The following is a 24,700-nucleotide window of genomic DNA, read 5'->3' on the forward strand; positions in this document are numbered from 1 at the left end:
ATCTGTAGAAATTTCACCCCACGCTTCCTGAAGCCCCTCCCACAAGTTGGATTGGCTTGATGGGCACTTCTTGCGTACCATACGGTCAAGCTGCTCCCACAACAGCTCAATGGGGTTGAGATCTGGTGACTGCGCTGGCCACTCATGGCGTCAGGCACTCTTCCAGCATCTTTTCACCTGTTCTGCGTCTCACAAATGTTCTTCTGTGTGATCCAAACACCTCAAACTTTGATTCGTCTGTCCATAACACTTTTTTCCAATCTTCCTGTGTCCAATGTCTGTGTTCTTTTGCCCATATCAATTTTTTCTTTTTATTGGCCAGTCTCAGATATGGCTTTTTCTGAAGTCGCCTCTTCACTGTAGACGTTGACACTGGCGTTTTGCGGGTACCATTTAAAGAAGCTGCCAGTTGAGGACCTGTGAGGCGTCTATTTCTCAAACTAGAGACTCTAATATACTTGTCTTCTTGCTGAGTTGTGCACCGGGGCCTCCCACTTCTCTTTCTACTCTGGTTAGAGCCCGTTTGTGCTGTTCTCTGAAGGGAGTAGTACACACCGTTGTAGGAAATTTTCAGTTTCTTCGCAATTTCTCGCATGGAATAGCCTTCATTTCTAAGAACAAGAATAGACTGGCGAGTTTCACATGAAAGTTCTCTTTTTCTGGCCATTTTGAGAGTATAATCGAACCCACAAATGTGATGCTCCAGATACTCAACTAGCTCAAAGGAAGGCCAGTTCTATAGCTTCTCTCACCAGCAAAACAGTTTTCAGCTGTGCTAACATAATTGCACAAGGGTTTTCAAGGGTTTTCTAATCATCCATTAGTCTTCTAAGGCGATTAGCAAACACAATGTACCATTAGACCACTGGAGTGATAGTTGCTGGAAATGGGCCTCTATACACCTATGTAGATATTTCATTAAAAACCAGACGTTTCCACCTAGAATAGTCATTTACCACATTAACAATGTATAGAGTGTATTTCTGATTAATTTAATGTTATCTTCATTGAAAAAAACAGTGCTTTTCTTTGAAAAATAAGGACATTTCTAAGTGACCCCAAACTTTTGAACGGTAGTATGTGTCTTAGTGTGAAAGAATTAATGCATCTGATCATATTATTACTTAATTTTTGTTTTCGCTAAAATCAGTAACTCAAGTGCACAGGCTTCGGATTCAATTATAGACTTTAATGACACACTCAAATCAATCAGATTACATACGTCATTTTCTTTGCATTTTAATTGTGTTTATAGAATATGAAAGATAAAATTTGAACAGGTCAAATCTTTCCATGTATGTAGCCCCTGTACCAGAATAAAACCGTATACAACCATCGATTGTGACCAGAATTAATGAAAATCATAGAAAACAGAACAATGCACTAATCTCAAGCTCAAATGACAAACATCTGCATTCAAATGAATAAATGTAAAAATTAAGTGATTACAAATTATAAAGATTTCCCTAAAACCATGAAGTACAATGATACTGATTTATTCAGATGTAACGGCTCAGAGATCGTCTCTTGTTTAGGTGGAGACATCAAGCAGCGCCTTGTTGATGTTGATCGCAGCTCTGATTGCAGTTTTCATAGCTGTCTCGATCCAGGCGTGAGGGAAGCCTGTGTGTTCACCAGCAAAGTGCAGCTTGCCTTCACGTTTAAAGAGCTCCTTAGAGTACTCCAGATGTTGGTAGGGTGTGAAGAGAGCGAAGGCGCCCATGCTGTAGGGATCCATGCTCCACCTCTTCACCACCACCGATGTGCAGAGACACTGGATGCACTCGCCGTGGATCGCAGCTAAATCTCTCAGAACCAGCTCTTTCAGGTCTTCGTCACTCGCTCCCAGGAACAGAAGCGACTCGTCAGCCCAGGTGTAGGAAGCCAGGAGGACGCCGATCTTCTTGTTTTTGAAACTGTGGCTGGGATAGTAGATAAAACGAGAGGGCCTGTCGGTGATGCTCTTCCCTCCTTTGATGCCGTCCTTCTCCCAGAACTTCTCACAGAAGGTGAGGATGATTTTTGTGGAGCTGCCATAGTGGACCGCCCTCAGGGCCTCCATCTTTTTAATGGGGAGAGGTGGCTCAAAGTCAATGAACAGGGCTGCTTTGGTTGTGGTGGTTACCAGGACGACGTCAGCCTCAAGGTCTGTCAGAAAGGATTCTTTGTCTTTCAGGTACGATATGACGACACCTGTATCTGACTGACTGATACGCTTCACCTTGGAGTTCAGGAGAGCAGGGGCCTTCAGTGTTTTGTGTAAAGCGTTGGGGAGAAGATCTGTCCCACCTGTTATTTCATAGTACCTTCAAAAGCAAAGAGACATTTTCTCATTTGAGCATGAAAATTACTAAATTATTGTACGGAAAGTGTGGGAAGTCAACACTGTTATTTATTCTGCCTGAGCATCCTGTCGTTGCCTAAGACATTTCCTCAAGTTGTTCTTGACATATCTTGTTCACAAAAACAAGTAAGGAAGAGTTGAGGTGATGTTAGCTGCTTTCAGCGGCCTAATTAATGTATCACTGTGCAAAGGCAAGATTCTAACCTCTGTTATCCACTAGTACTGCTCACACACCAACTTCTGTTACTTACTACTTAATACAAACAAGTACAAATAAATTAGTTGTTTATTAGATCTTGCCTCTTTATATGAGACCCTGCATCAGAGAGCGGCAATTCAAACACATACTAATGTTGGTAAGTCTTACTCGGTGTGGTCGTTGACGTCGCTGCTGAGGTAAATCATCTCAGTCAGAGCCATGTGCATGAGGCTCTGTTCGTTGAGCAAGTCTCCGATCATCCTCACGGCTTCTGCGCTCAAATTACCTTCCGTTTTCAGATATCCCTGTGAAAAAGGAAACCTTTAATCTTAAAGGAGACATATTCTGTTTATATTCAGGTTGTTCATTTTAATGAGTTATTACTGTAAAATGTTTTCATGCTCTAATGTTCAGAAAACTTTCCTCAGACTGTCCACTGCTGCAGCTCCTCTTTTCAGCCTCTGTCTCAAACACTAGGTTTTAGCTCCTGTCTCTTTAAGACCCCCCCCCCCCCCCCCCCCCCCCCCCACCCCCCCCCCCCCCCCCCCCCACCCACCCTGATAAAGCCCAGGCAGCTGGTACCCTCTTTGTGATTGGTCGACCGATTCCAGCTCATGTAGGAAATGTCAGCTCTTGCTCTCGCTTCATAATTACCCAGCTAGTCGACCCTTTTTCAAAAACTGAACACCTGAATATTTGTTTTGTCACATTTGTCAGACCAATTTGTGCTGAAGGAACATAATTCACACAATGTTGTGTTTCTAACTTTGTGCATTTACTTGAAAACACATTGTGCTTTACCTTCACACTGTAGTGGTCGTACTTCTTAAGAGCTTCAGAACAGCCATGTTTGCTCCCATAGTCATACACCTACAAAAAAGATCAATTACAACGACAGGTACACATTTAAGTCACATAACCATCAAACGAGAAGAGAAAATGTGTTTTATATTCAAGTGTATACTTGAAATAAATACTGTAAATGTTTAATTTAATGTTTATGTATAAAACTCAGACGTCTAAAACAATTTGAAATAGTAAATGTGGCCCAAATGTCCCAAAACAAATAAGGGCAGTGTGGGCCAAATCTGGGCGACATGTATTTCCTGATTACCTTAAACCAAGTAAGGTCAAACTTGGAAGAAACAATAATCAGATTGAAACGTGGAGTATTCTGACCTTATTATGTCAACATGTATACGTATTAATCATTATATAACGTCCAGTAGGAGTTTTCACAGGAGTTTGCATCATCTACTAACGACACTTACCAACTGCTTGACAACGCATTTCTTAGGTTCGATCACTAATAGGACGCAATGTTGACATGAGTCATAATGAGGCTATGCTCTGTAACTGAATATTCTATTCGCAACTTATGTAAACATCATAATCGAATGAAATGTTTCGCTCAGAATAAGATCAACCATCGGAATATAGTCGTCTATGTAAACGCAGTCACCGATGGAACTCTCCAAATGGTTGAGATTTAGAGGAATGCATCAATTAAGACAAAATGTATAAATACATATGTAAGACAATCTTTCATCTCATACTTTGGTATTTACTGTATATGAAAGAACACATGATGCTTCCACACCTTCTCCAAAGCTTGTTGTAGCAGCTCGTTGGCCGACTTCCCTTTCTCGTCACCCTCCAGGTTATACCCCAGGATGTGAGGCTCTCTTTTCACTTCAGACGTCCGTTTCTTTATCCCATTGACCAGGTAGAAGGTGTTGGGGTCAGTCATGATGAATTCATTTAGCTTGAGTCCGAGTGATCTCGCGTACCAGTGGACGATTCTGTTGAGACACAAGGTCGTGAGCAAAGTTTGCAAACATTTGAGCTGAGAATGTGAATGTCGTGCTATCTTGAGTTTTTAGTTAAGATAAAATTAGATTCAAATTACTAGACTTTTTATATCTATACATCACTAAATCACATTTAGCTTAGAGCAAGGTAACAAGAGCTAAACACAGTGCAGTCCCAAAACATTACCTGTCCAAGATTTCTGGAGTTTCTTTAAAGCAACACTTTGCTCATTTTAACCTTAAATCATCAATTTGATGAAAGTGAGTCTGATGTGTGAGTGTGAACATGAGAAAGTTTCCTCCTTCACTCCCTGAGCGTCTGTTCTCTGTAACTCTGCTGAGTGGGTTCCATCTCCTGTGAGAAGAACTGACTGAGAGTCAGCTTCAACTGTCACAACCAGCTCCAGTTGAAGAGTGAAGCTGAACTGAGATCAGTTAAAAACACTCTGAAGTTATTAAAAACCAGAGTTTATCTCCAATATTCAGCAGGAAACTGTTAAAACATGAAGAATTCTGAACAGAGTTTGGAGGATTTGTTACAGCAGCAGCTCTTCTGGTTCAGGGAGCAGAGGATCATGGGTAATATCCAGTGTTCAGTTGTGTTTCAGTGGGACGACTCAGTCAGAGCTCAACACATTGACACACTTTGTTTTTTCTACGTACACACACCCATGTTACCTAAGAAAGAACATTAGCTATCTAAAGATACCACGAAATAAAATCTCAACAAAAAACAATTTCTACTCACTGATGAGTAGATGGGATCCTCATTGCTCCCATTTCCACGTACCAGCCGTCTGTCTCATTCCTGTAGGTCTCCACTCGTCCTCCCACGCGACCACTAGCTTCTAATATGGTCACCTTGTTCAAACGGGTAAATTACCAGGTTAGACATAAGCATCTTATTCCTGATTTTGTAATAAATGGGTATTTTCGACTCTGAACTCTGGATTATACGCTACAAAAAGGTCATAAATGTAAGATTAGAAGTGATCAGTGAAGTCAGGTCTGAAACATAAAGAAACTCAAACACAAGTGATGTCGTCAAGAACTAGATAATAAATAAAGATAGATGAAGCTTCCTCACTTCCTCCCACTGAACAGAAATGAAGCTGAAATATCTCGGATACGGGAGTTGGTCCAGTGGTCCCCTCCTTAAATCATCATACAAAACACCCAACATGTTGCAGCACGGAACCAGCAGGGGGCAGACCTTGGTTCAGGTGGTATGTTCGGGATTGTTTCAGTGTATGTCTGCCCCTAGTGGTCAACACAAGAACTTCAGCAGCTTTAAATGATGGACCTGCTGCACGTACCCTGTGTCCTACGTCCTGCAGCAGCTTTGCTGCCGTCAGTCCAGCCATGCCAGCTCCAACAATCACAACATGACGTGATGTGTTTATGGGCCCGTGGAAGGTCTCTGCTGTCTGCAGCAAGGGCGGGAGGCTGGTCTTTGCTGTCTGCAGCAGCGTTTCATAGTCCGACTCCTCCAGATAATCAGCCAGATGTTCCCTGAAGCTGAGAGCAGCAGTCTGACCCTGGTTCCCTGTGAACAGCAGCACACTGACAACATCTGGACACACAAAGACTGGAAGAGAAAACTCAAGAAAAAGGATTTTAACTCTCTTTCAATATAAACTTTAACGGACTCAACCGCAGATGGCTTCACATTTCCTCACATTTGATTCTGTTTTATGAGACAGTAAAAAGTTTGGTCTACTTACGGAGAATATTCAAATAAATATAAATAATAATTTACTTCATCCAAATAAAAGAAACATTGACTTCATGCAAAATACTCACCGACTTCACACTTAGGCAAATCTTGATCCATCTTGGTCTGGAAGCTGCAGGAGGAAAAACCATTTAATCCCAATGAGTGATTGATTGAAAGACAGACAGAGAGACAGACAGAGAGGATGTAGTACACAGAAACAGACAGACAGACAGACAGACAGAGAGAGATAGACAGACAGGACTTAGGACACACAGACAGACAGACAGACAGACAGAGACACAGAGAGAGACAGACAGACAGACAGACAGAGACACAGAGAGAGACAGACAGACAGACAGACAGACAGACAGAGACACAGAGAGAGACAGACAGACAGACAGACAGAGACACAGAGAGACAGACAGACAGACAGACAGAGACAGACAGACAGACAGACAGACAGGACTTAGGACACACAGACAGACAGACAGACAGACAGAGACACAGAGAGAGACAGACAGACAGACAGACAGAGACAGACAGACAGACAGACAGACAGACAGGACTTAGGACACACAGACAGACAGACAGACAGACAGAGACACAGAGAGAGACAGAGACAGACAGACAGACAGACAGACAGAGAGGACTTAGGACACACAGACAGACAGACAGAGACACACAGACAGACAGACAGACAGACAGACAGACAAGTTAAAGATGTTAAGTTCCTTTTCAATCATCAGTAGCAGTCAGTAAAGAAACTCCTCTTTCTTACCTGTTGAACAAACTGAGTCTGTGACCTGAGGAGGAATCATGTCTCTTTTATACAGAATCCGTGCTCTCGTCTGATTGGACAACATGGTAGGAGGTAACTAAACGACTTTCAGGTGAAAATTACAAAATCTTTTCTCAATAACAGGACAAAAGAATGACACAATGTCTAAGAGGGCAGACATGTGAGACCTTATTCCCAGATCCATGTCATTGTGAACATGTCAGAACATTAAACCTGTTGATTTCATGTAGATTTCATTAATTTCCAGACGTCATGATTACAAACACTCTGGTTATGTGAGCAAGGATGTTAAAAATGGACGGTCTCACAGGGGACACACGACAAGAGGCTGTTTTTTCACCAGCAGTTTCTGTTTTGTGCATTTCATGAGCATGTTGAACTGAAAAAAAAGTGACTCGGATGGAAATCTGAAAACACAAGAGGCTGGATTCCCAAATTTGTCTTTGAGTATTTTATTAGGAGCTTTCTGCAGAAAGGATGAACGGTTCTGTAGACGCAGTTTGAGACAGGAAATAAGAAACAGGAAACGACTCTGTATAAGTTTTCATTTAAGATGGAGCAGATAGAAAAGAAGTAATCGCACAGTCAATAATTAATCGGAAGCTCATAAAAGATTCAGCCAGGAATATAAAAGTTACTTTTCAACTACAAAATGTAGTTTTCCACGACTGACAGTGTTGGTGGAATGTGTCTGTCTGTACAAATGAACGTCCTCGTGGTTCAAACATATCGTCAGAGGTGAAGACTTCTTCTTCTTCTTCTTCTATTGTTTAAGGCTGTAGCTCAAAGCCAGAGTGCATCCTGGACAGCATCAAAGAAGTGGACGCTTCATCTAACTTAATCTAAGTTTAAACTAATTAGTCAGACTCAGCAGTTTGAAGTGCCTCTCACTCCGGTCATGAAGAATGCAGTCAAGTGTAGAGCAGATTGTACGATAGTGAGATAACAGTTGAAATCACAGTCTTCCAGTGAAACCCTCTGTCACACAGCCAATGCCCTGAGGGAAAACTGTAGAGTTCCTAGTGTGTGTGCTCTTGTACAGATATCTTTGTGAGGACCACTTTGAGCCTAGAACTTACGGAGTGTGACTGTTTGGGGGTTAAGACTTTAAGGGTTAGAATTAGGGTAAGGGGTTAGGGAATGTATGATGCCAATGAGTGTCCTCATTAAGATAGAAGTATAAGCGTGTGTGTGTGTGTGTGTGTGTGTGAGAGAGTATGTGGGCGAGAGAGAGTGTGTGTGAGCGTTGGAGTGATGCCATGCAGATTAATATCAACAAGTACACACCCAGCAAAGTTCAACTGCCGACTCTGACTCCCGTGAATCTGAGTGTGAAGTTACGTGTTGTAAGTGAAGTAACAACACTGTTGTTTGTGTGCAGCAAACAGACTAAACTCTGTTCCTCATATCGCAACGTTGACAAGTCGAGAATGAAGTCGAAATGTTGTGAATGAAATGAAAACATCCAAACTAAGTAGAACTCTTGAGAATAGAGTCAAACCAAATTAGAGTCAAATCGTTTTGTGTAATTCATGAATAAATTCAAAGAAAAGTGAATAAATTCTTCAGTAGAAGATTCAAAATAAGGAACTGTAGCGTCTGTTAGCACGTTAGCGCCACCATATTTTGATTGTGCAAGAAAACAGCTAGGTCCTTCTGTGAATGAGGAAATGTCAGTTTTATTTCTCTCAAATTTTACAACTTCGATCACGTACTATTATGACTTTATTCTCAAAATGTGAAAAAAAAATTCAAAATCAACCTAATACTTGTTAGTATGATACTTTTTTATTTGTATTTGTCTGCAGTATAAGAACCTGAGCTTTGAAGTAAATTTGCACAGCTTCGTAAACACTGACAGATTATGATGAGCTGCTTTGTGTTGAGGAGGAACTTTACGTAGTGAAACACGACTCATGTAAATCCTGATTTTTCCGACTGACAGAATCAATGTTTTTACAGTCCAGCCTCCGACTACACCCCCCACATGGAAACTACGGGTGTATATCTGGACCTCAGACCTCGACACAGCAGCTCGTCACCAACAGGAACCAACACGTTGTTGAGGTCAGAATTGTTTTTATATTCTTATCATGAAATTTGTTTTCAATGAGTTGAAATGAACAAAGATATTTGAAAGTAAAATCAATAAAGGTCTGAATTTGAAATGTTACAGATAAATATGTTAAGTCTTTTATTAGTCCTGCTAGTTTCTAATTGTCTCTACGGCACTTTCATGATATATTACTGAAAAACATGTCACGTGTGTGAACATGTAGGTTTATATCATCTACATATTTAAATAAATTAAATAGTTTAAAAATATATATTCAGTAGGTGTTTTTTGATAATTTAATTGCAAAGTCAACAAGTTTATAAATTACACATAAAGGAGTAAAGTCTTTATGATAAAATGCTGCACAATAGTATAAATGACATTTTTATATTATTCATATTATTTGATAAAAAAGACAAGATTTAATTCACACTATTTACAAGCTGAGTAATGTTATGAAAATCACAAAATCTGTCACATTTCCATGTTGGTCCATGTTGCATGAGAGAGTCCAGTTACTTGTTCACGTCTTTATCTGCTGCTCTGGGGTTTTCATGGTCTCATTAGCTCACACTTCTATAACATTCTATAACATACAGCACGTATAACATCTCACTCCTGCAGCCTCCTAGTAACATGTCTGTAACATGTCAGAGTGAGTCCATGTGAGGACACAGCAGGACAATGTGTGGAAGCTTCCCAGTGAGCGAGTGGACGTGTTGATGAGGTTTCTAACACGTGACGGACGTGAAACTGGAAGAACACAAATGTCTCAGGATGAAGAAGAGGAGCCGTACACGTAGAAGATGAAGACGTCAACTTGGAAAGACGAGGAGATTCCAGATCGTTTGGTGATGAGGGCCGACGCCGGTGTGGATGAGCTGTAAACAACAACACTGATCTTTCCACAGCAGAGTTTATACGTCATGTCCGGCCTCCTGCTGCTCTACAGGCTCCGCCCCTCGCCTGGATGTTCCCCACATGTTCCTGTTGGTGTGAATGAGTCAGACCCGACAACCTGCTGCTGCTGCTTCACAAACACCAACTACACAACATGTCAGGACAGAGCTCATATGTGAAAATGTCTCAACAGTTTATTCAGGGGACACACTTAAGAGTATTTTATTAGGGGCTTTCTGCAGAAAGGATGAACACAGAGAGTCACAGGGATCTCAGAGTGAAGATGGAGAACAGTCAAATGCAAACATCTTATTTAGGAAAACTAAGGCTGTTGTCTGAGCCAGTTCAGACTGGTTCTGTAGACGCAGTTTGAGACAGGGAATAAGAAACAGGAAACGACTCTGTATAAGTTTCCATTTAAGATGGAGCAGATAGAAAAGAAGTAATCGCACAGTCAATAATTAATCGGAAGCTCATAAAAGATTCAGCCAGGAATATAAAAGTTACTTTTCAACTACAAAATGTAGTTTTCCACGACTGACAGTGTTGGTGGAATGTGTCTGTCTGTACAAATGAACGTCCTCGTGGTTCAAACATTATATCGTCAGAGGTGAAGACTTCTTCTTCTTCTTCTATTGTTTAAGGCTGTAGCTCAAAGCCAGAGTGCATCCTGGACAGCATCAAAGAAGTGGACGCTTCATCTAACTTAATCTAAGTTTAAACTAATTAGTCAGACTCAGCAGTTTGAAGTGCCTCTCACTCCGGTCATGAAGAATGCAGTCAAGTGTAGAGCAGATTGTACGATAGTGAGATAACAGTTGAAATCAGTCTTCCAGTGAAACCCTCACACAGCCAACGCCCTGAGGGAAAACTGTAGAGTTCCTAGTGTGTGTGCTCTTGTACAGATATCTTTGTGAGGACCACTTTGAGCCTAGAACTTACGGAGTGTGACTGTTTGGGGGTTAAGACTTTAAGGGTTAGAATTAGGGTAAGGGGTTAGGGAATGTATGATGCCAATGAGTGTCCTCATTAAGATAGAAGTATAAACGTGTGTGTGTGTGAGAGAGTGTGTGTGTGTGTGTGTGTGTGTGAGAGAGAGTATGTGGGCGAGAGAGTGTGTGTGTGAGCGTGCCGATTAATATCAACAAGTACACACCCAGCAAAGTTCAACTGCCGACTCTGACTCCCATGAATCTGAGTGTGAAGTAACAACACTGTTGTTTGTGTGCAGCAAACGGACTAAACTCTGTTCCTCATATCGCAACGTTGACAAGTCGAGAATGAAGTCGAAATGTTGTGAATGAAATGAAAACATCCAAACTAAGTAGAACTCTTGAGAATAGAGTCAAACCAAATTAGAGTCAAATCGTTTTGTGTAATTCATGAATAAAGTCAAAGAAAAGTGAATAAATTCTTCAGTAGAAGATTCCAAATAAGGAACTGTAGCGTCTGTTAGCACGTTAGCGCCACCATATTTTGATTGTGCAAGAAAACAGCTAGGTCCTTCTGTGAAGGAGGAAATGTCAGTTTTATTTCTCTCAAATTATACGACTTCAATCTTGTACTATTATGACTTTATTCTCAAAATGTGAAAAAAAAATTCAAAATCGACCTAATACTTCTTAGTACGATACTTTTTTATTTGTCTGCAGTATAAGAACCTGAGCTTTGCAGTAAATTTGCACAGCTTCGTAAACACTGACAGATTATGATGAGCTGCTTTGTGTTGAGGAGGAACTTTACGTAGTGAAACACGACTCATGTAAATCCTGATTTTTCCGACTGACAGAATCAATGTTTTTACACAGTCCAGCCTCCAACTACACCCCCCACATGGAAACTACGGGTGTATATACAGTTTTACAGAATGTGTGAAAATGTCTCGACAGTTTATTCCAGTAAATGTGTTTTTCATTGTTCTCTCCTTCTCTGTAAAATCATTAATTCCTTCATCTCTGCCTTTCATCTTCTCTTCAGGCCTCCACTGTTTGAAAATGTCAGTGAACTACTCGTCTTCGCCTCATGACGATCTTCCTCAGAGCTCCTCCTCAAATTTTTCCCAGTTTGAACCTTCATGCCTCGAATCCTTGTACGTTTCCTTCTGCTTCACCAGCATCGTCCTCCTCCTCCCTCTCTCCGTCTTCATCCTGTATCTGGGTTTCCAGCGGTGGAACCAGCGGCGCTCGTCAGCAGCCATCATGAGTCACTGGGACTTCCTACCTGCAACTTCATGGAGGAGAGTTGCAGCTTCCAGCTCATCTCACCAAGGAAACCTCCTCGCAATCCAAGCTCTACCAACCTCTAAGCCGCGATGCAATGTCCGGCAGGAGAACTTCAAACAGCAACTGAGCTGCACAGCCCAACAGAACCACGAAGGCAGGAGCCACAAACCAGCAAGACGACTTCACAGTACTGCTTTTTTCCCCTTTCCACGGACGGGTAACACAACTGGGCTTAATAATCATACTAGGCTAAGCAAAGACTGTTTATTCAATTCCTTGTGATGTTTATAAGTTTGATTTGTGTTGCTGTGATATTGTGGTTACAAGTTATTTGAAAGTTAATGCTAGTTATGCTCTTCAGTCTTTCCTTGCATGCATCTAGTAACTTTCTCTAATTTGGCACCAACACACAGACACACGCATATCGCAGCACCTAATCTCTCTGACCCCGCCACATGTCGTAAACACTCCAAAGGGGGGAGGGTGTTACCTTCGATGTGGCCAGCTGCCATTTTGGAAGCACGCTGCCTCACACAGTGTAACAATGTTGCATAAGTGAATTTTGCCAACCTCTACACTGTTAAGAACTCCATATCCTTCAACTTAGCTAACTATCTATATGGTAATTTTGATTATAGTTATTAATTTAATTGTTAATCAGAGTTCCAAATTTGTAGTTAGAACTTTTATGAGACTTAATCAATAAATGTATTATCTTTTCCCTTCCTTTGAAGGGTGGTGCCCCGAGGTAACTTTAATCAATTAAAGTTATGATTTAATATTAATATTTTTAATATTAATATTCAATATTTTATTTTGAAAACCAAATTTATTGAATGCCGAAAGGCACACCATTTTATGGTATCACGTTTAATGCATTATTGCACAACATAATGGTGCCCCGTGTGAGGGAGAGTACAGTTGGCAACAATTCATAATTATGCAATATTAATATTTTTTTCATTTTTGGCAAACGCCAGAAATAAGTGGAATTTTGAATTTTCAGTCAAGCCAAAGGTTTGAATTCAGTTCCACTAGTCTGCCACCGGAGTAGACATTCAACCGTATTAACAAACAAGTGCATTGTGGTGAAATTTAATTTATTCATAAATTAAATGTTTATTAATAATTCATTATTCATAACTACCACTTTAAGTCCTCATAGTGTTTCGCTAAAAGATTGCTTTCGTTGCTAATAACTCCAGTTGAATATTCTTTGTTGAAATTTTAAGAATTTCTTTTAACATTTGAATATCACGTATTCAATGTTAACTGGTCAAGCTGTGAAATTTCCTGCAACTGTTAAGTGCTTTTGAATGAAGACATAGCGTGCCACCGGCCCTATGTAACAGAGCTTGTACCTGGCTGTTACTGCCAAGCATATCAGTTAGTGATTAAAAGTTTGGTGAACTGTTTTACCCACCATAGGTTTGGTTAGGCTAGTGTACGATCAAATCCACACTACAAGGTGTCTGCCAGTGCAACACCAAAACCAACCACACTGCTTTTTGATTTATAAACTTGTAAATCTAATCCTTCAATTTCAGACCCAACAATGGAGAACCCCTGTGTAGAACAGTTTGTTTCTTCCCTAGCACAGAGCCTGACCCCTGGCTATCCTGAATTCATCAGCAAGTTGAACTTCAGTGAGTGTAATAAAGAAATAGATTCTCTACTTAACGACGAAGTGTGATGCACAAACAGCATCAAAGGGTCCATTGTTGATATGTATGATTTTAAATTTTAATAAGTCTTTGGGAATTAAGTCACCTCCTGATCCTCCACTGACAGGAAGAGGTAACAGCTTCCTAACTTCCCATCTCTTTGACTCTGACACTGACATTGATGACATATGTAGTTTACCCTCAAGAACACATTGTGCCTCATATACTTCTCATCCACTGATGCATGACACATTTTTCCGTGCACAACTCTCCAAAGGGGGGACTTCAACATTTCAAGATGTTTTAGCACCCCCCCCCCCCCCCCCCCCCCCCCCCCCCCCCCCCCCCCCCCCCCCCCTCAACCAGAGAGACCTGCAGCAGGTGATGCACGGGCCCGGACCTCACAGTGTCCTCGCTTTGATTTGCTTGAGTTTCTAGCTAAAGATATTGAACAAGGTGATCCAGACAACTGTGATAACAATATTGATAATTACTTTAGAGAACTAGATCTCAGCTTAAGTGATGTGCCAAATGCAACGGAAAGAGAGAAGGTTAGACTCGTGTTAAAAACCAGCTCTACAGCTGTTCACAAGTTAATTCAGTCACTTCCCACAAGTAACTACACAGAACTCCGTCAAGCACTAGTCGAGGAATTCTCTTCTACTGCTGACGAGATCACATCCATTGTTACAGCATCCCAAATTAAACATTCACGTCGCGAAAATCCCAAGGATTTTATTTATTTTTATTTTATCCGATCTCCACACACGGCGAACACCAATTACATTTGCCTCCTAAACTGTGCCCTTGACAGAAATCTGTGATTTCATTTCCGCAGGTGGAGGTCACGCAGGAGAATCCTTGAGAGTTCCTGCTACTCGTCTTCACGCTTGGATAATTGAAGGTCCCGTCCCGGATGAATCCTCGGGGGTCACGTAACTCCTGAATTCTCTCAAATGACCAGCAGAGGGCGACTCCACTGGTCGCAAAAAGAAGATAAGGTAAGATGAGATAAAACAAAAGATCCCGAAGGAATCTTTCAATTATAATATAATACATTTAAAAAGTAAATTATGATACATTTAATGTATATACTTAATTTATAAATATATGTTCGGGGTTATATTGCAAAGAGAAAAAAATTGGCTAGATTTGCTTCCGACAGAGTAGGAGGAGAGCGCCCTGCTGGACAAACTAAGCAATGGCACCTTGTATACATTTCTTAAAGTGTCTTTTTCTTAATTATGTGAAATAATGAATACATTTCATATCAGAGCAAAGCAGACAACACGTATGATGATATCGATATATATCCGTGATTGGCCCTCTGACATATTAGTCAGGCTTTAATTGATGCCACGCCTCCTCCCATCGTTCTCTCCTCTCTGATGAAAGCACTGATCGCTGCCGAGCTCTTCTCATCTTCAAAGCCGCTCATCATTAGAGAGCAGAACCGTGTTGGAGGACGGCGTCTCCACTCAACCACACCTGAGAACTTGAAAAAGAATGTGCTTTTAATTCATATTTCATCACCTTCCAGAGGCGTGCAGCCGGGTCACTGTAAGTTAACGTGACATCAGGAGGGAGAGAGTGAATTTGTAATAATCCGTCGGCCGAGAAGCCTTTGATCACTTTGTCGAGTCGGGGGGGGGGGGGGAGAACTGGAGGCAAAACGGAGCCGAGGTTCCTGCTCCCTCTCGTTCACCTACACTGAATAATGCTGCATGAGTTCATTTCTATTATGTGGATCCAAAGCCAAAAGGGACTATTTCTGTCCCTTTTGATCCTATTAAGGTCGAACAATATGGCAAAACAATCCCTAAATCTGAGCCCAGAGCAGAAGGTTCGATGTGACGCCATAATACAAAACAAAGGATTTATACATATGTGTCTTAGTGTGAAAGAATTAATGCATCTGATCATATTATTACTTAATTGTTGTTTTTTCGCTAAAATCAGTAACTCAAGTGCACAGGCTTCAGATTCAATTATAGACTTTAATAACACACTCAAATCAATCAGATTACATACGTCATTTTCTTTGCATTTTAATTGTGTTTGTAGAATATGAAAGATAAAATTTGAACAGGTAAAATCTTTCCATGTATGTAGCCCCTGTACCAGAATAAAACCGTATACAACCATCGATTGTGACCAGAATTAATGAAAATCATAGAAAACAGAACAAGGCACTAATCTCAAGCTCAAATGACAAACATCTGCATTCAAATGAATAAATGTAAAAATTAAGTGATTAAAAATTATAAATATTTCCCTAAAACCATGAAGTACAATGATACTGATTTATTCAGATGTAACGGCTCAGAGATCGTCTCGATCGAGCAGCGCTAAGTTGATGTTGATCGCAGCTCTGATTGCAGTTTTGATAGCTGTCTCGATCCAGGCGTGAGGGAAGCCTGTGTGTTCACCAGCAAAGTGCAGCCTGCCTTCACGTTTAAAGAGCTCCTTAGAGTACTCCAGGTGTTGGTAGGGTGTGAAGAGAGCGAAGGCGCCCAGGCTGTAGGGATCCAAGCTCCACTTCTTCACCACCACCCCTGTGCAGAGACACCGGACGCACTCGCCGTGGATCGCAGCTAAATCTCTCAGAACCAGCTCTTTCAGGTCTTCGTCACTCGCTCCCAGGAAGAGAAGCGACTCGTCAGCCCAGGTGTAGGAAGCCAGGAGGACGCCGATCTTCTTGTTTTTGAAACTGTGGCTGGGATAGTAGATAAAACGAGAGGGCCTGTCAGTGATGCTCTTCCCTCCTTTGATGCCGTCCTTCTCCCAGAACTTCTCACTGAAGGTGAGGATGATTTTTGTGGAGCTGCCATAGTGGACCGCCCTCAGGGCCTCCATCTTTTTAATGGGGAGAGGTGGCTCAAAGTCAATGAACAGGGCTGCTTTGGCTGTGGTGGTTACCAGGACGGCGTCAGCCTCAAGGTTTGTCAGAGAGGACTCCTGGTCTTTCTGGTACGATATGACGACACCTGTATCTGACTGACTGATACGCTTCACCTTGGAGTTCAGGAGAGCAGGGGCCTTCAGTGTTTTGTGTAAAGCGTTGGGGAGAAGATCTGTCCCACCTGTTATTTCATAGTACCTTCAAAAGCAAAGAGACATGTTCTCATTTGAGCATGAAAATTACTAAATTATTGTACGGAAAGTGTGGGAAGTCAACACTGTTATTTATTCTGCCTGAGCATCCTGTCGTTGCCTAAGACATTTCCTCAAGTTGTTCTTGACATATCTTGTTCACAAAAACAAGTAAGGAAGAGTTGAGGTGATGTTAGCTGCTTTTAGCGGCCTAATTAATGTATCACTGTGCAAAGGCAAGATTCTAACCTCTGTTATCCACTAGTACTGCTCACACACCAACTTCTGTTACTTACTACTTAATACAAACAAGTACAAATAGATTAGTTGTTTATTGGATCTTGCCTCTTTATACGAGACCCTGCATCAGAGAGCGGCAATTCAAACACATGCTAATGTTGGTAAGTCTCACTTGATGTTGTCGTTGACGTCGCTGCTGATGTACATCATCTCAGTCAGAGCCATGTGCATGATGCTCTCTTCGTCGAGCAAGTCTCCGATCATCCTCACGGCTTCTGCACTCAAATTACCTTCCGTTTTCAGATATTCCTGTGAAAAAGGAAACATTCATCTTAAAGGAGACATATTCTGTTTATATTCAGGTTGTTCATTTTAATGAGTTATTACTGTAAAATGTTTTCATGCTCTAATGTTCACAAAACTTTCCTCAGACTGTCCACTGCTGCAGCTCCTCTTTTCAGCCTCTGTCTCAAACACTAGGTTTTAGCTCCTGTCTCTTTAAGACCCCCCCCCCCCCCCCCCAGTCTGCTCCTGCTCTCGCTTTACCAGGCTTTGTTAGGGGGCGTGTCAGACTATCTACTAGACTACTGACGAGGTGTATTTTTCATAATTACCCAGCTAGTCGACCCTTTTCCAAAAACTGAACACCTGAATATTTGTTTTGTCATATTTGTCAGACCAATTTGTGCTGAAGGAACATAATTCACACAATGTTGTGTTTCTAACTTTGTGCATTTACTTGAAATCACATTGTGCTTTACCTTCACACTGTAGTGGTCGTACTTCTTAAGAGCTTCAGCACCGCCATGTTTCTCCACATAGTCATACACCTACAAAAAAGATCAATTACAACGACAGGTACACATTTAAGTCACATAACCATCAAACAAGAAGAGAAAATGTGTTTTATATTCAAGTGTATACTTGAAATAAATACTGTAAATGTTTAATTTAATGTTTATGTATAAAACTCAGACGTCTAAAACAATTTGAAATAGTAAATGTGGCCCAAATGTCCCAAAACAAATAAGGGCAGCGTGGGCCAAATCTGGGCGACATGTATTTCCTGATTACCTTAAACCAAGTAAGGTCAAACTTGGAAGAAACAATAATCGAATTGAAACGTGGAGTATTCTGACCTTATTATGTCAACATGTATACGTATTAATCATAATCGTCCTGTAGGGTTGAGATTTAGAGGAATGCATTAATTAAGACAAAATGTATAAATACATATGTAAGACAATCTTTCATCTCATACTTTGGTATTTACTGTATATGAAAGAACACATGATGCTTCCACACCTTCTTCAAAGCTTGTTGTAGCAGCTTGTCGGCCGACTTCCCTTTCTCGTGACCCTCCAGGTTATACCCGAGGATGTCAGGCTCTCTTTTCACTTCAGACGTCCGTTTCTTTATCCCATTGACCAGGTAGAAGGTGTTGTTGTCAGTCATGATGAATTTATTTAGCTTGAGTCCGAGTGATTTCACGAACCAGCGGACGATTCTGTTGAGACACAAGGTCGTGAGCTTGTGTCTGTAGAAATTCTGAAGTTTGCAAACATTTGAGCTGAGAATGTGAATGTCGTGCTATCGAGTTTGTAGTTAACCCTTGTGTTGTTCCTGGGTCGAATTGACCCAGAGTGTGTGTGTGTCTGTGTGTGTGTGTGTGTGTGTGTGCGCGTGCGTGAGTGCGTGCGTGTGATCATACGCAAGCCCTGGCCGGTCAGGGTTAGAGTTAGGGTGACCCAAGGATTGTCATTATCCAATTCTCCTGGGGTAATTGAGACCAATGGATTGTCATTCTCGATTGTCCTGGGAGGGGTCATTTAGACCACCAGAGATGGCGCTGTGGTGCTCTGTGGGGTCATTTAGACCCACACCTGATTCCAATTGAAATCAAGGGGGGGTACATTAGACCCACATATAAGTCTCAGTGTGCCACTCTCTCACGGACCATGGCACGATGTCGCGTCAGGAGCGTTTCACCAGAGAACAGGTTCTCCAACAGCTATTCTCCCAGCAACCATCCTCTGAACCCGAAGAGGACACGAAAGAGCCAGACCGAGAAGCGGACGGACAAGGAGATGGAGAAGAAGACAGAGAGGACGGAGACGGAGACAGAGACGGAGACAACGGCGATAGCGAAGAAGACGAAGACGACGACGGTGACTACGAAGACGACGACGGTGACGAAGACTACGACCCAGTGGGTGATGCTTCTGCAGATTTGTCATCCTTGGAAGAAGAAGAAGAAGGAGGACAAGACCACGGCGACACCACCACCACCGGACTCGTGGAAAGAGAGACCTTCCCCTCAAGAAACGGGGAAATAACATGGTCCTCGAGGGCGTACGGCCGAGAGGAGGGCCACTGCTCCTCCTCCTCCTCCTCCTCCTCTTCCTCCTCCTCTGCTGCGGCTCAAAGCGGGGTCCACCGGGGCCCCACGATCCATGCGACGTCCCGCACTGGTGACCTAGCCTCGACGTTCCACCTGTTCATCACACCGACGGTAGAGAACATCATCCTGGAGATGACGAATCGGGAGGGTCGTCGAAAATACGGTGACGAATGGAAAGGGATGGACGAGACCGACCTGCGCGCCTACGTAGGGCTGTTGATCTTAGCGGGGTGTATAGGTCCCGGGGCGAGGCCGCCACCAGCCTGTGGGACGCCGAGAGCGGCCGGGCGATATTTCGTGCCACGATGCCCCTAAAACGCTTCCACATGTACTCCAGACTGCTGCGCTTCGACGACCGCGAGACGAGACGAGCCATGGACAAATTGGCGGCCGTGCGAGAGGTCTGGGACGCGTGGGTGTCGCGGCTACCGCACCTCTACAACCCGGGGCCCGAAGTGACCGTGGACGAGCAACTGGTTCCGTTCAGAGGTTAGTTACTTCACCTCCTACGAACTTGCGCGGCAGCTCCTGGAGAGGAAGCTCACCGTGGTCGGCACTGTTCGGAAGAACAAGCCCGAGCTCCCGACCGGGCTGCTCGCGGTCAAGGGAAGAGAGGTGTTCTCATCCAAGTTCGCATTCACGCCCACTGCCACTCTTGTGTCCTACATCCCAAAGAAAAACAGGAATGTGGTGCTCCTGAGCACACAGCACCCTGAGGCCGACATCAGCGACCGTGAGGACGGGAAACCGGTCATCGTCCTGGACTACAACCGCAACAAAGGTGGCGTGGACAACCTAGACAAGGTGATCGGAACGTACAGCTGCAGGAGGATGACCGCGCGCTGGCCCCTGGTCGTCTTTCACAACATTCTCGATGTCTCTTCCTACAACGCCTTCGTGATATGGAGAGAGATCAACCCCGACTGGATGCCGGGCAAGCGTAACAAGCGGAGGGTGTTCCTAGAGCAGCTGGGAAAGGCTCTCGTGACTCCGTTCATCGCACGAAGGGAGCGCATCCCCCGCACGGACGCGTCCGCCGCGGTTGTGAAGGCTGTAAAAGCCGCCGCCGCCGCACAGAGAGCTGTTGACTACGACGCTCGACCCGAGTGTCCGGCCTCCTCCATAGCCCTAGCAGCAGCCCCGCTCGGGGCGAGTAAGAGGAAGAGGTGTCAGATATGCCCCAGGAAAAAGGTCTGTAAAACTCACACCATGTGCCGCGGGTGTAACAAATACATCTGCAAGGGCTGCTCACTTGTCTATTGCGCTACGTGTGCGTCCTAATATGGGGTGGACTATGTGAGGGGGCCTACAGCCGGGGGAAGCAGGGACAACACAAGGGTTATGATAACAATAGATTCAAATTACTAGACTTTTTATATCTATACATCACTAAATCACATTTAGCTTAGAGCAAGGTAACAAGAGCTAAACACAGTGCAGTCCCAAAACATTACCTGTCCAAGAGTTCTGGAGTTTCTTTAAAGCAACACTTTGCTAATTTTTAACCTTAAATCATCAATTTGATGAAAGTGAGTCTGATGTGTGAGTGTGAACATGAGAAAGTTTCCTCCTTCACTCCCTGAACGTCTGTTCTCTGTAACTCTGCTGAGTGGGTTCCATCTCCTGTGAGAAGAACTGACTGAGAGTCAGCTTCAACTGTCACAATCAGCTCCAGTTGAAGAGTGAAGCTGAACTGAGATCAGTTAAAAACACTCTGAAGTTATTAAAAACCAGAGTTTATCTCCAATATTCAGCAGGAAACTGTTAAAACATGAAGAATTCTGAACAGAGTTTGGTGGATTTGTTACAGCAGCAGCTCTTCAGGGTCAGGGAGCAGAGGATCATGGGTAATATCCAGTGTTCAGTTGTGTTTCAGTGGGACGACTCAGTCAGAGCTCAACACATTGACACACTTTGTTTTTTCTACGTACACAAACCCATGTTACCTAAGAAAGAACATTAGCTAGCTAAAGATACCACGAAATAAAATCTCAACAAAAAACAATTTCTACTCACTCATGAGATTTTGGGATCCTCATTGCTCCCATTTCCACGTACCAGCCGTCTGTCTCATTCCTGTGGGTCTCCACTCGTCCTCCCACACGACCACTAGCTTCTAATATGGTCACCTTGTTCAAACGGGTAAATTACCAGGTTAGACATAAGCATCTTATTCCTGATTTTATAATAAATGGGTATTTTCGACTCTGAACTCTGGATTATACGCTACAAAAAGGTCATAAATGTAAGATTAGAAGTGATCAGTGAAGTCAGGTCTGAAACATAAAGAAACTCAAACAGAAGTGATGTCGTCAAGAACTAGATAATAAATAAAGATAGATGAAGCTTCCTCACTTCCTCCCACTGAACAGAAATGAAGCTGAAATATCTCGGATACGGGAGTTGGTCCAGTGGTCCCCTCCTTAAATCATCATACAAAACACCCAACATGTTGCAGCACGGAACCAGCAGGGGGCAGACCTTGGTTCAGGTGGTGTGTTCGGGATTGTTTCAGTGTATGTCTGCCCCTAGTGGTCAACACAAGAACTTCAGCAGCTTTAAGTGATGGACCTGCTGCACGTACCGTGTGTCCTGCGTCCTGCAGCAGCTTTGCTGCCGTCAGTCCAGCCATGCCAGCTCCAACAATCACAACATGGTGCAGTCTGTGTATGGGCCGAAGGCCGGTCTTTGCTGTCTGCAGCAGCTTTTCATAGTCTGTGTCCTCCAGACAATCAGCCAGATGTTCCCTGAAGCTGAGAGCAGCAGTCTGACCCTGGTTCCCTGTGAACAGCAGCACACTGACAACATCTGGACACACAAAGACTGGAAGAGAAAACTCAAGAAAAAGGATTTTAACTCTCTTTCAATATAAACTTTAACGGACTCAACCGCAGATGGCTTCACATTTCCTCACATTTGATTCTGTTTTATGAGACAGTAAAAAGTTTGGTCTACTTACGGAAAATATTCAAATAAATATAAATAATAATTTACTTCATCCAAATAAAAGAAACATTGACTTCATGCAAAATACTCACCGAGATCACACTTAGGCACACGTGGATCCATCTTGATCTGGAAGCTGCAGGAGGAAAAAACATTTAATCCCACTGATTGATTGATTGATTGATTGAAAGACAGAGACAGAGAGAGACAGAGAGACAGAGAGACAGACAGACAGACAGACAGAGAGACAGACAGAGAGACAGACAGACAGACAGAGAGACAGACAGAGAGAGAGAGACAGACAGACAGACAGACAGAGAGGATGTAGGACACAGAGACATACAGAGAGGCAGAGAGAGATAGAGACACAGAGAGGACGTAGGACACACAGACAGACAGACAGACAGACAAGTTAAAGACAAGTTAAAGATGTTAAGTTCCTTTTCAATCATCAGTAGCAGTCAGTAAAGAAACTCCTCTTTCTTACCTGTTGAACAAACTGAGTCTGTGACCTGAGGAGGAAACATGTCTCTTTTATACAGAATCCGTCCTCTCGTCTGATTGGACAACATGACAGGAGATAAATAAACGAATTTGTGGTGAAAATTACGTAATCTTTTATGAATAACTGGACAAAAGAAGGACACAATGTCATGAGGGCAGACATGTGAGACCTTATCAAACAGAAACTGCTTTGAGGAAATTGAGGTAGTGTTGGACATTCCCAGATATTTTCATGTGATCCGTGTCATTGTGAACATGTCAGAACATTAAACCTGTTGATTTCATGTAGATTTCATTAATTTCCAGACGGTCATGATTACAAACACTCTGGTTATGTGAGCAAGGATGTTAAAGATGGACGGTCTCACCGGGGACACACGACAAGAGGCTGGTTTTTCACCGTTCTGCGCATGTTGAACTGAAAAAAAGAAAAGTGACTGGCTCAACTTCTGTGGTCCATCAGATCCAGTTAGAGTACTGTGATGGAAATCTGAAAACACAAGAGGCTGGATTCCCAAATTTGTCTTTGAGTATTTCAGTAGGGGCTTTCTGCAGAAAGGATGAACAGTTCTGTAGACGCAGTTTGAGACAGGAAATAAGAAACAGGAAACTACTCTGTATAAGTTTCCTTTTAAGATAAAGCAGATAGAAAAGAAGTAATCGAAAGCTCATAAAAGATTCAGCCAGGAATATAAAAGTTACTTTTCAACTTTTCAACAAAATGTAATTTTCCACGACTGACAGTGTTGGTGGAATGTGTCTGTTTGTACAAATGAACGTCCTCGTGGTTCAAACATTATATCGTCAGAGGTGAAGACTTCTTCTTCTTCTTCTTCTATTGTTTAAGGCTGTAGCTCAAAGCCAGAGTGCATCCTGGACAGCATCAAAGAAGTGGACGCTTCATCTAACTTAATCTAACTTTAAACTAATTAGTCAGACTCAGCAGTTTGAAGTGCCTCTCACTCCACTCATGAAGAATGCAGTCAAGCTGATACAACATCAGTGTCTTCCACCTCCTGTTGACCTTTATTTGTGCAACTGTGTGCTGGATTTGATTCCTCTTTCTGTAACAGTGATGACAGGCAGCAGACGGTCCTGTCTGCTTTCTGTTCTGTTTCCCATTTTATCGCATTGTATAAAAACCCTCCTTTTGAACTTTCTCGTGGTTGCACTCTGAGCCATGTTGCTGACTGTGTCACCCTCTGCAGAGCTAATAATTAAAACTCTGAGGCAACTCCGGTCTGAGAAATATCAAATACCAGGTGTGAAAGGTTCCTCAGACCAAAGGAGGGGGTCATTGATTGGTGATAATTATAGTTTATGAAAGCACTTGTTTATAATCCCTGCAGTTCAGTGTGAAAACTGTTTATATGAACTTGTTAAACTTCCATTGACTTAAAGGTTGTTGATACATCTTATATTTCATTATATATGTCGGACTAAATCATAACACTAGTAACACCTTGAATATACAGTTTATATGGAGTATATATAATGAGCGTGCAGGGTTTGAATCGACCTTCAGAAGCTCAGGTCTGAGCCTCCGCCGCTGTGGTGTCGTTTACCTGCATTGGGACACACACACACACACACATACACACACACACAGACACGCACACACACACAGCAGTGGTTTTATTTCAGTATTCAGCTGAATGGAGACGACAGCCCAGAGAGATTACTCACAGGGAAACTAGGGCAGTTTCTTCAGGTCAAGGATTGTGTCTGGCAGAATGACCCTGGCTGCGGCTTCGCTCCGAATCCTCCTGCATCACACAAACACACACAGACAGACACACACAGT

General features: G+C 42.7%; 2 protein-coding genes and 1 long non-coding RNA gene across 4 annotated transcripts in view; 1 reads left to right on the forward strand and 2 right to left on the reverse strand.

The window, feature by feature from the left end:
• Window positions 1-14,678, forward strand: part of LOC117752115 — a 33,281-nt gene extending 18,603 nt beyond the window's left edge. Inside the window, exon 3 of the long non-coding RNA XR_004611994.1 lies at window positions 14,551-14,678. This is a non-coding gene — a long non-coding RNA (uncharacterized LOC117752115). The remainder of the gene's footprint in view (window positions 1-14,550) is intronic.
• LOC117752109 (L-amino-acid oxidase-like) lies at window positions 1,169-6,201 on the reverse strand. 2 transcript variants are annotated; one of them, XR_004611993.1, is made up of 8 exons: window positions 6,158-6,201; window positions 5,671-5,900; window positions 5,103-5,215; window positions 4,144-4,345; window positions 3,345-3,413; window positions 2,712-2,848; window positions 1,431-2,306; window positions 1,169-1,324 (listed from the first exon to the last, which is right to left on the reverse strand). XR_004611993.1 is itself a non-coding variant. In XM_034569274.1 (7 exons), exons 1-7 carry the CDS (start codon window positions 6,186-6,188, stop codon window positions 1,532-1,534), a joined length of 1,557 nt encoding a protein of 518 aa, XP_034425165.1. In that variant the 5' UTR covers window positions 6,189-6,201; the 3' UTR covers window positions 1,173-1,531. The 2 variants fall into 2 exon arrangements, 1 of the variants encoding a protein (XP_034425165.1); XM_034569274.1 differs by having other exon boundaries at window positions 1,173-2,306.
• LOC117752108 (L-amino-acid oxidase-like) lies at window positions 1,173-22,528 on the reverse strand. Its single transcript, XM_034569273.1, has 8 exons — window positions 22,485-22,528; window positions 22,031-22,254; window positions 21,463-21,575; window positions 18,351-18,552; window positions 17,807-17,875; window positions 17,218-17,354; window positions 16,062-16,812; window positions 1,173-1,555 (listed from the first exon to the last, which is right to left on the reverse strand). Exons 1-8 carry the CDS (start codon window positions 22,513-22,515, stop codon window positions 1,532-1,534), a joined length of 1,551 nt encoding a protein of 516 aa, XP_034425164.1. The 5' UTR covers window positions 22,516-22,528; the 3' UTR covers window positions 1,173-1,531.
• Window positions 22,529-24,700: the final 2,172 nt, after the last annotated feature.

The sequence above is a fragment of the Hippoglossus hippoglossus genome, chromosome 18 (assembly GCF_009819705.1).
Source record: "Hippoglossus hippoglossus isolate fHipHip1 chromosome 18, fHipHip1.pri, whole genome shotgun sequence".
Taxonomy (NCBI): Eukaryota; Metazoa; Chordata; class Actinopteri; order Pleuronectiformes; family Pleuronectidae; genus Hippoglossus; species Hippoglossus hippoglossus.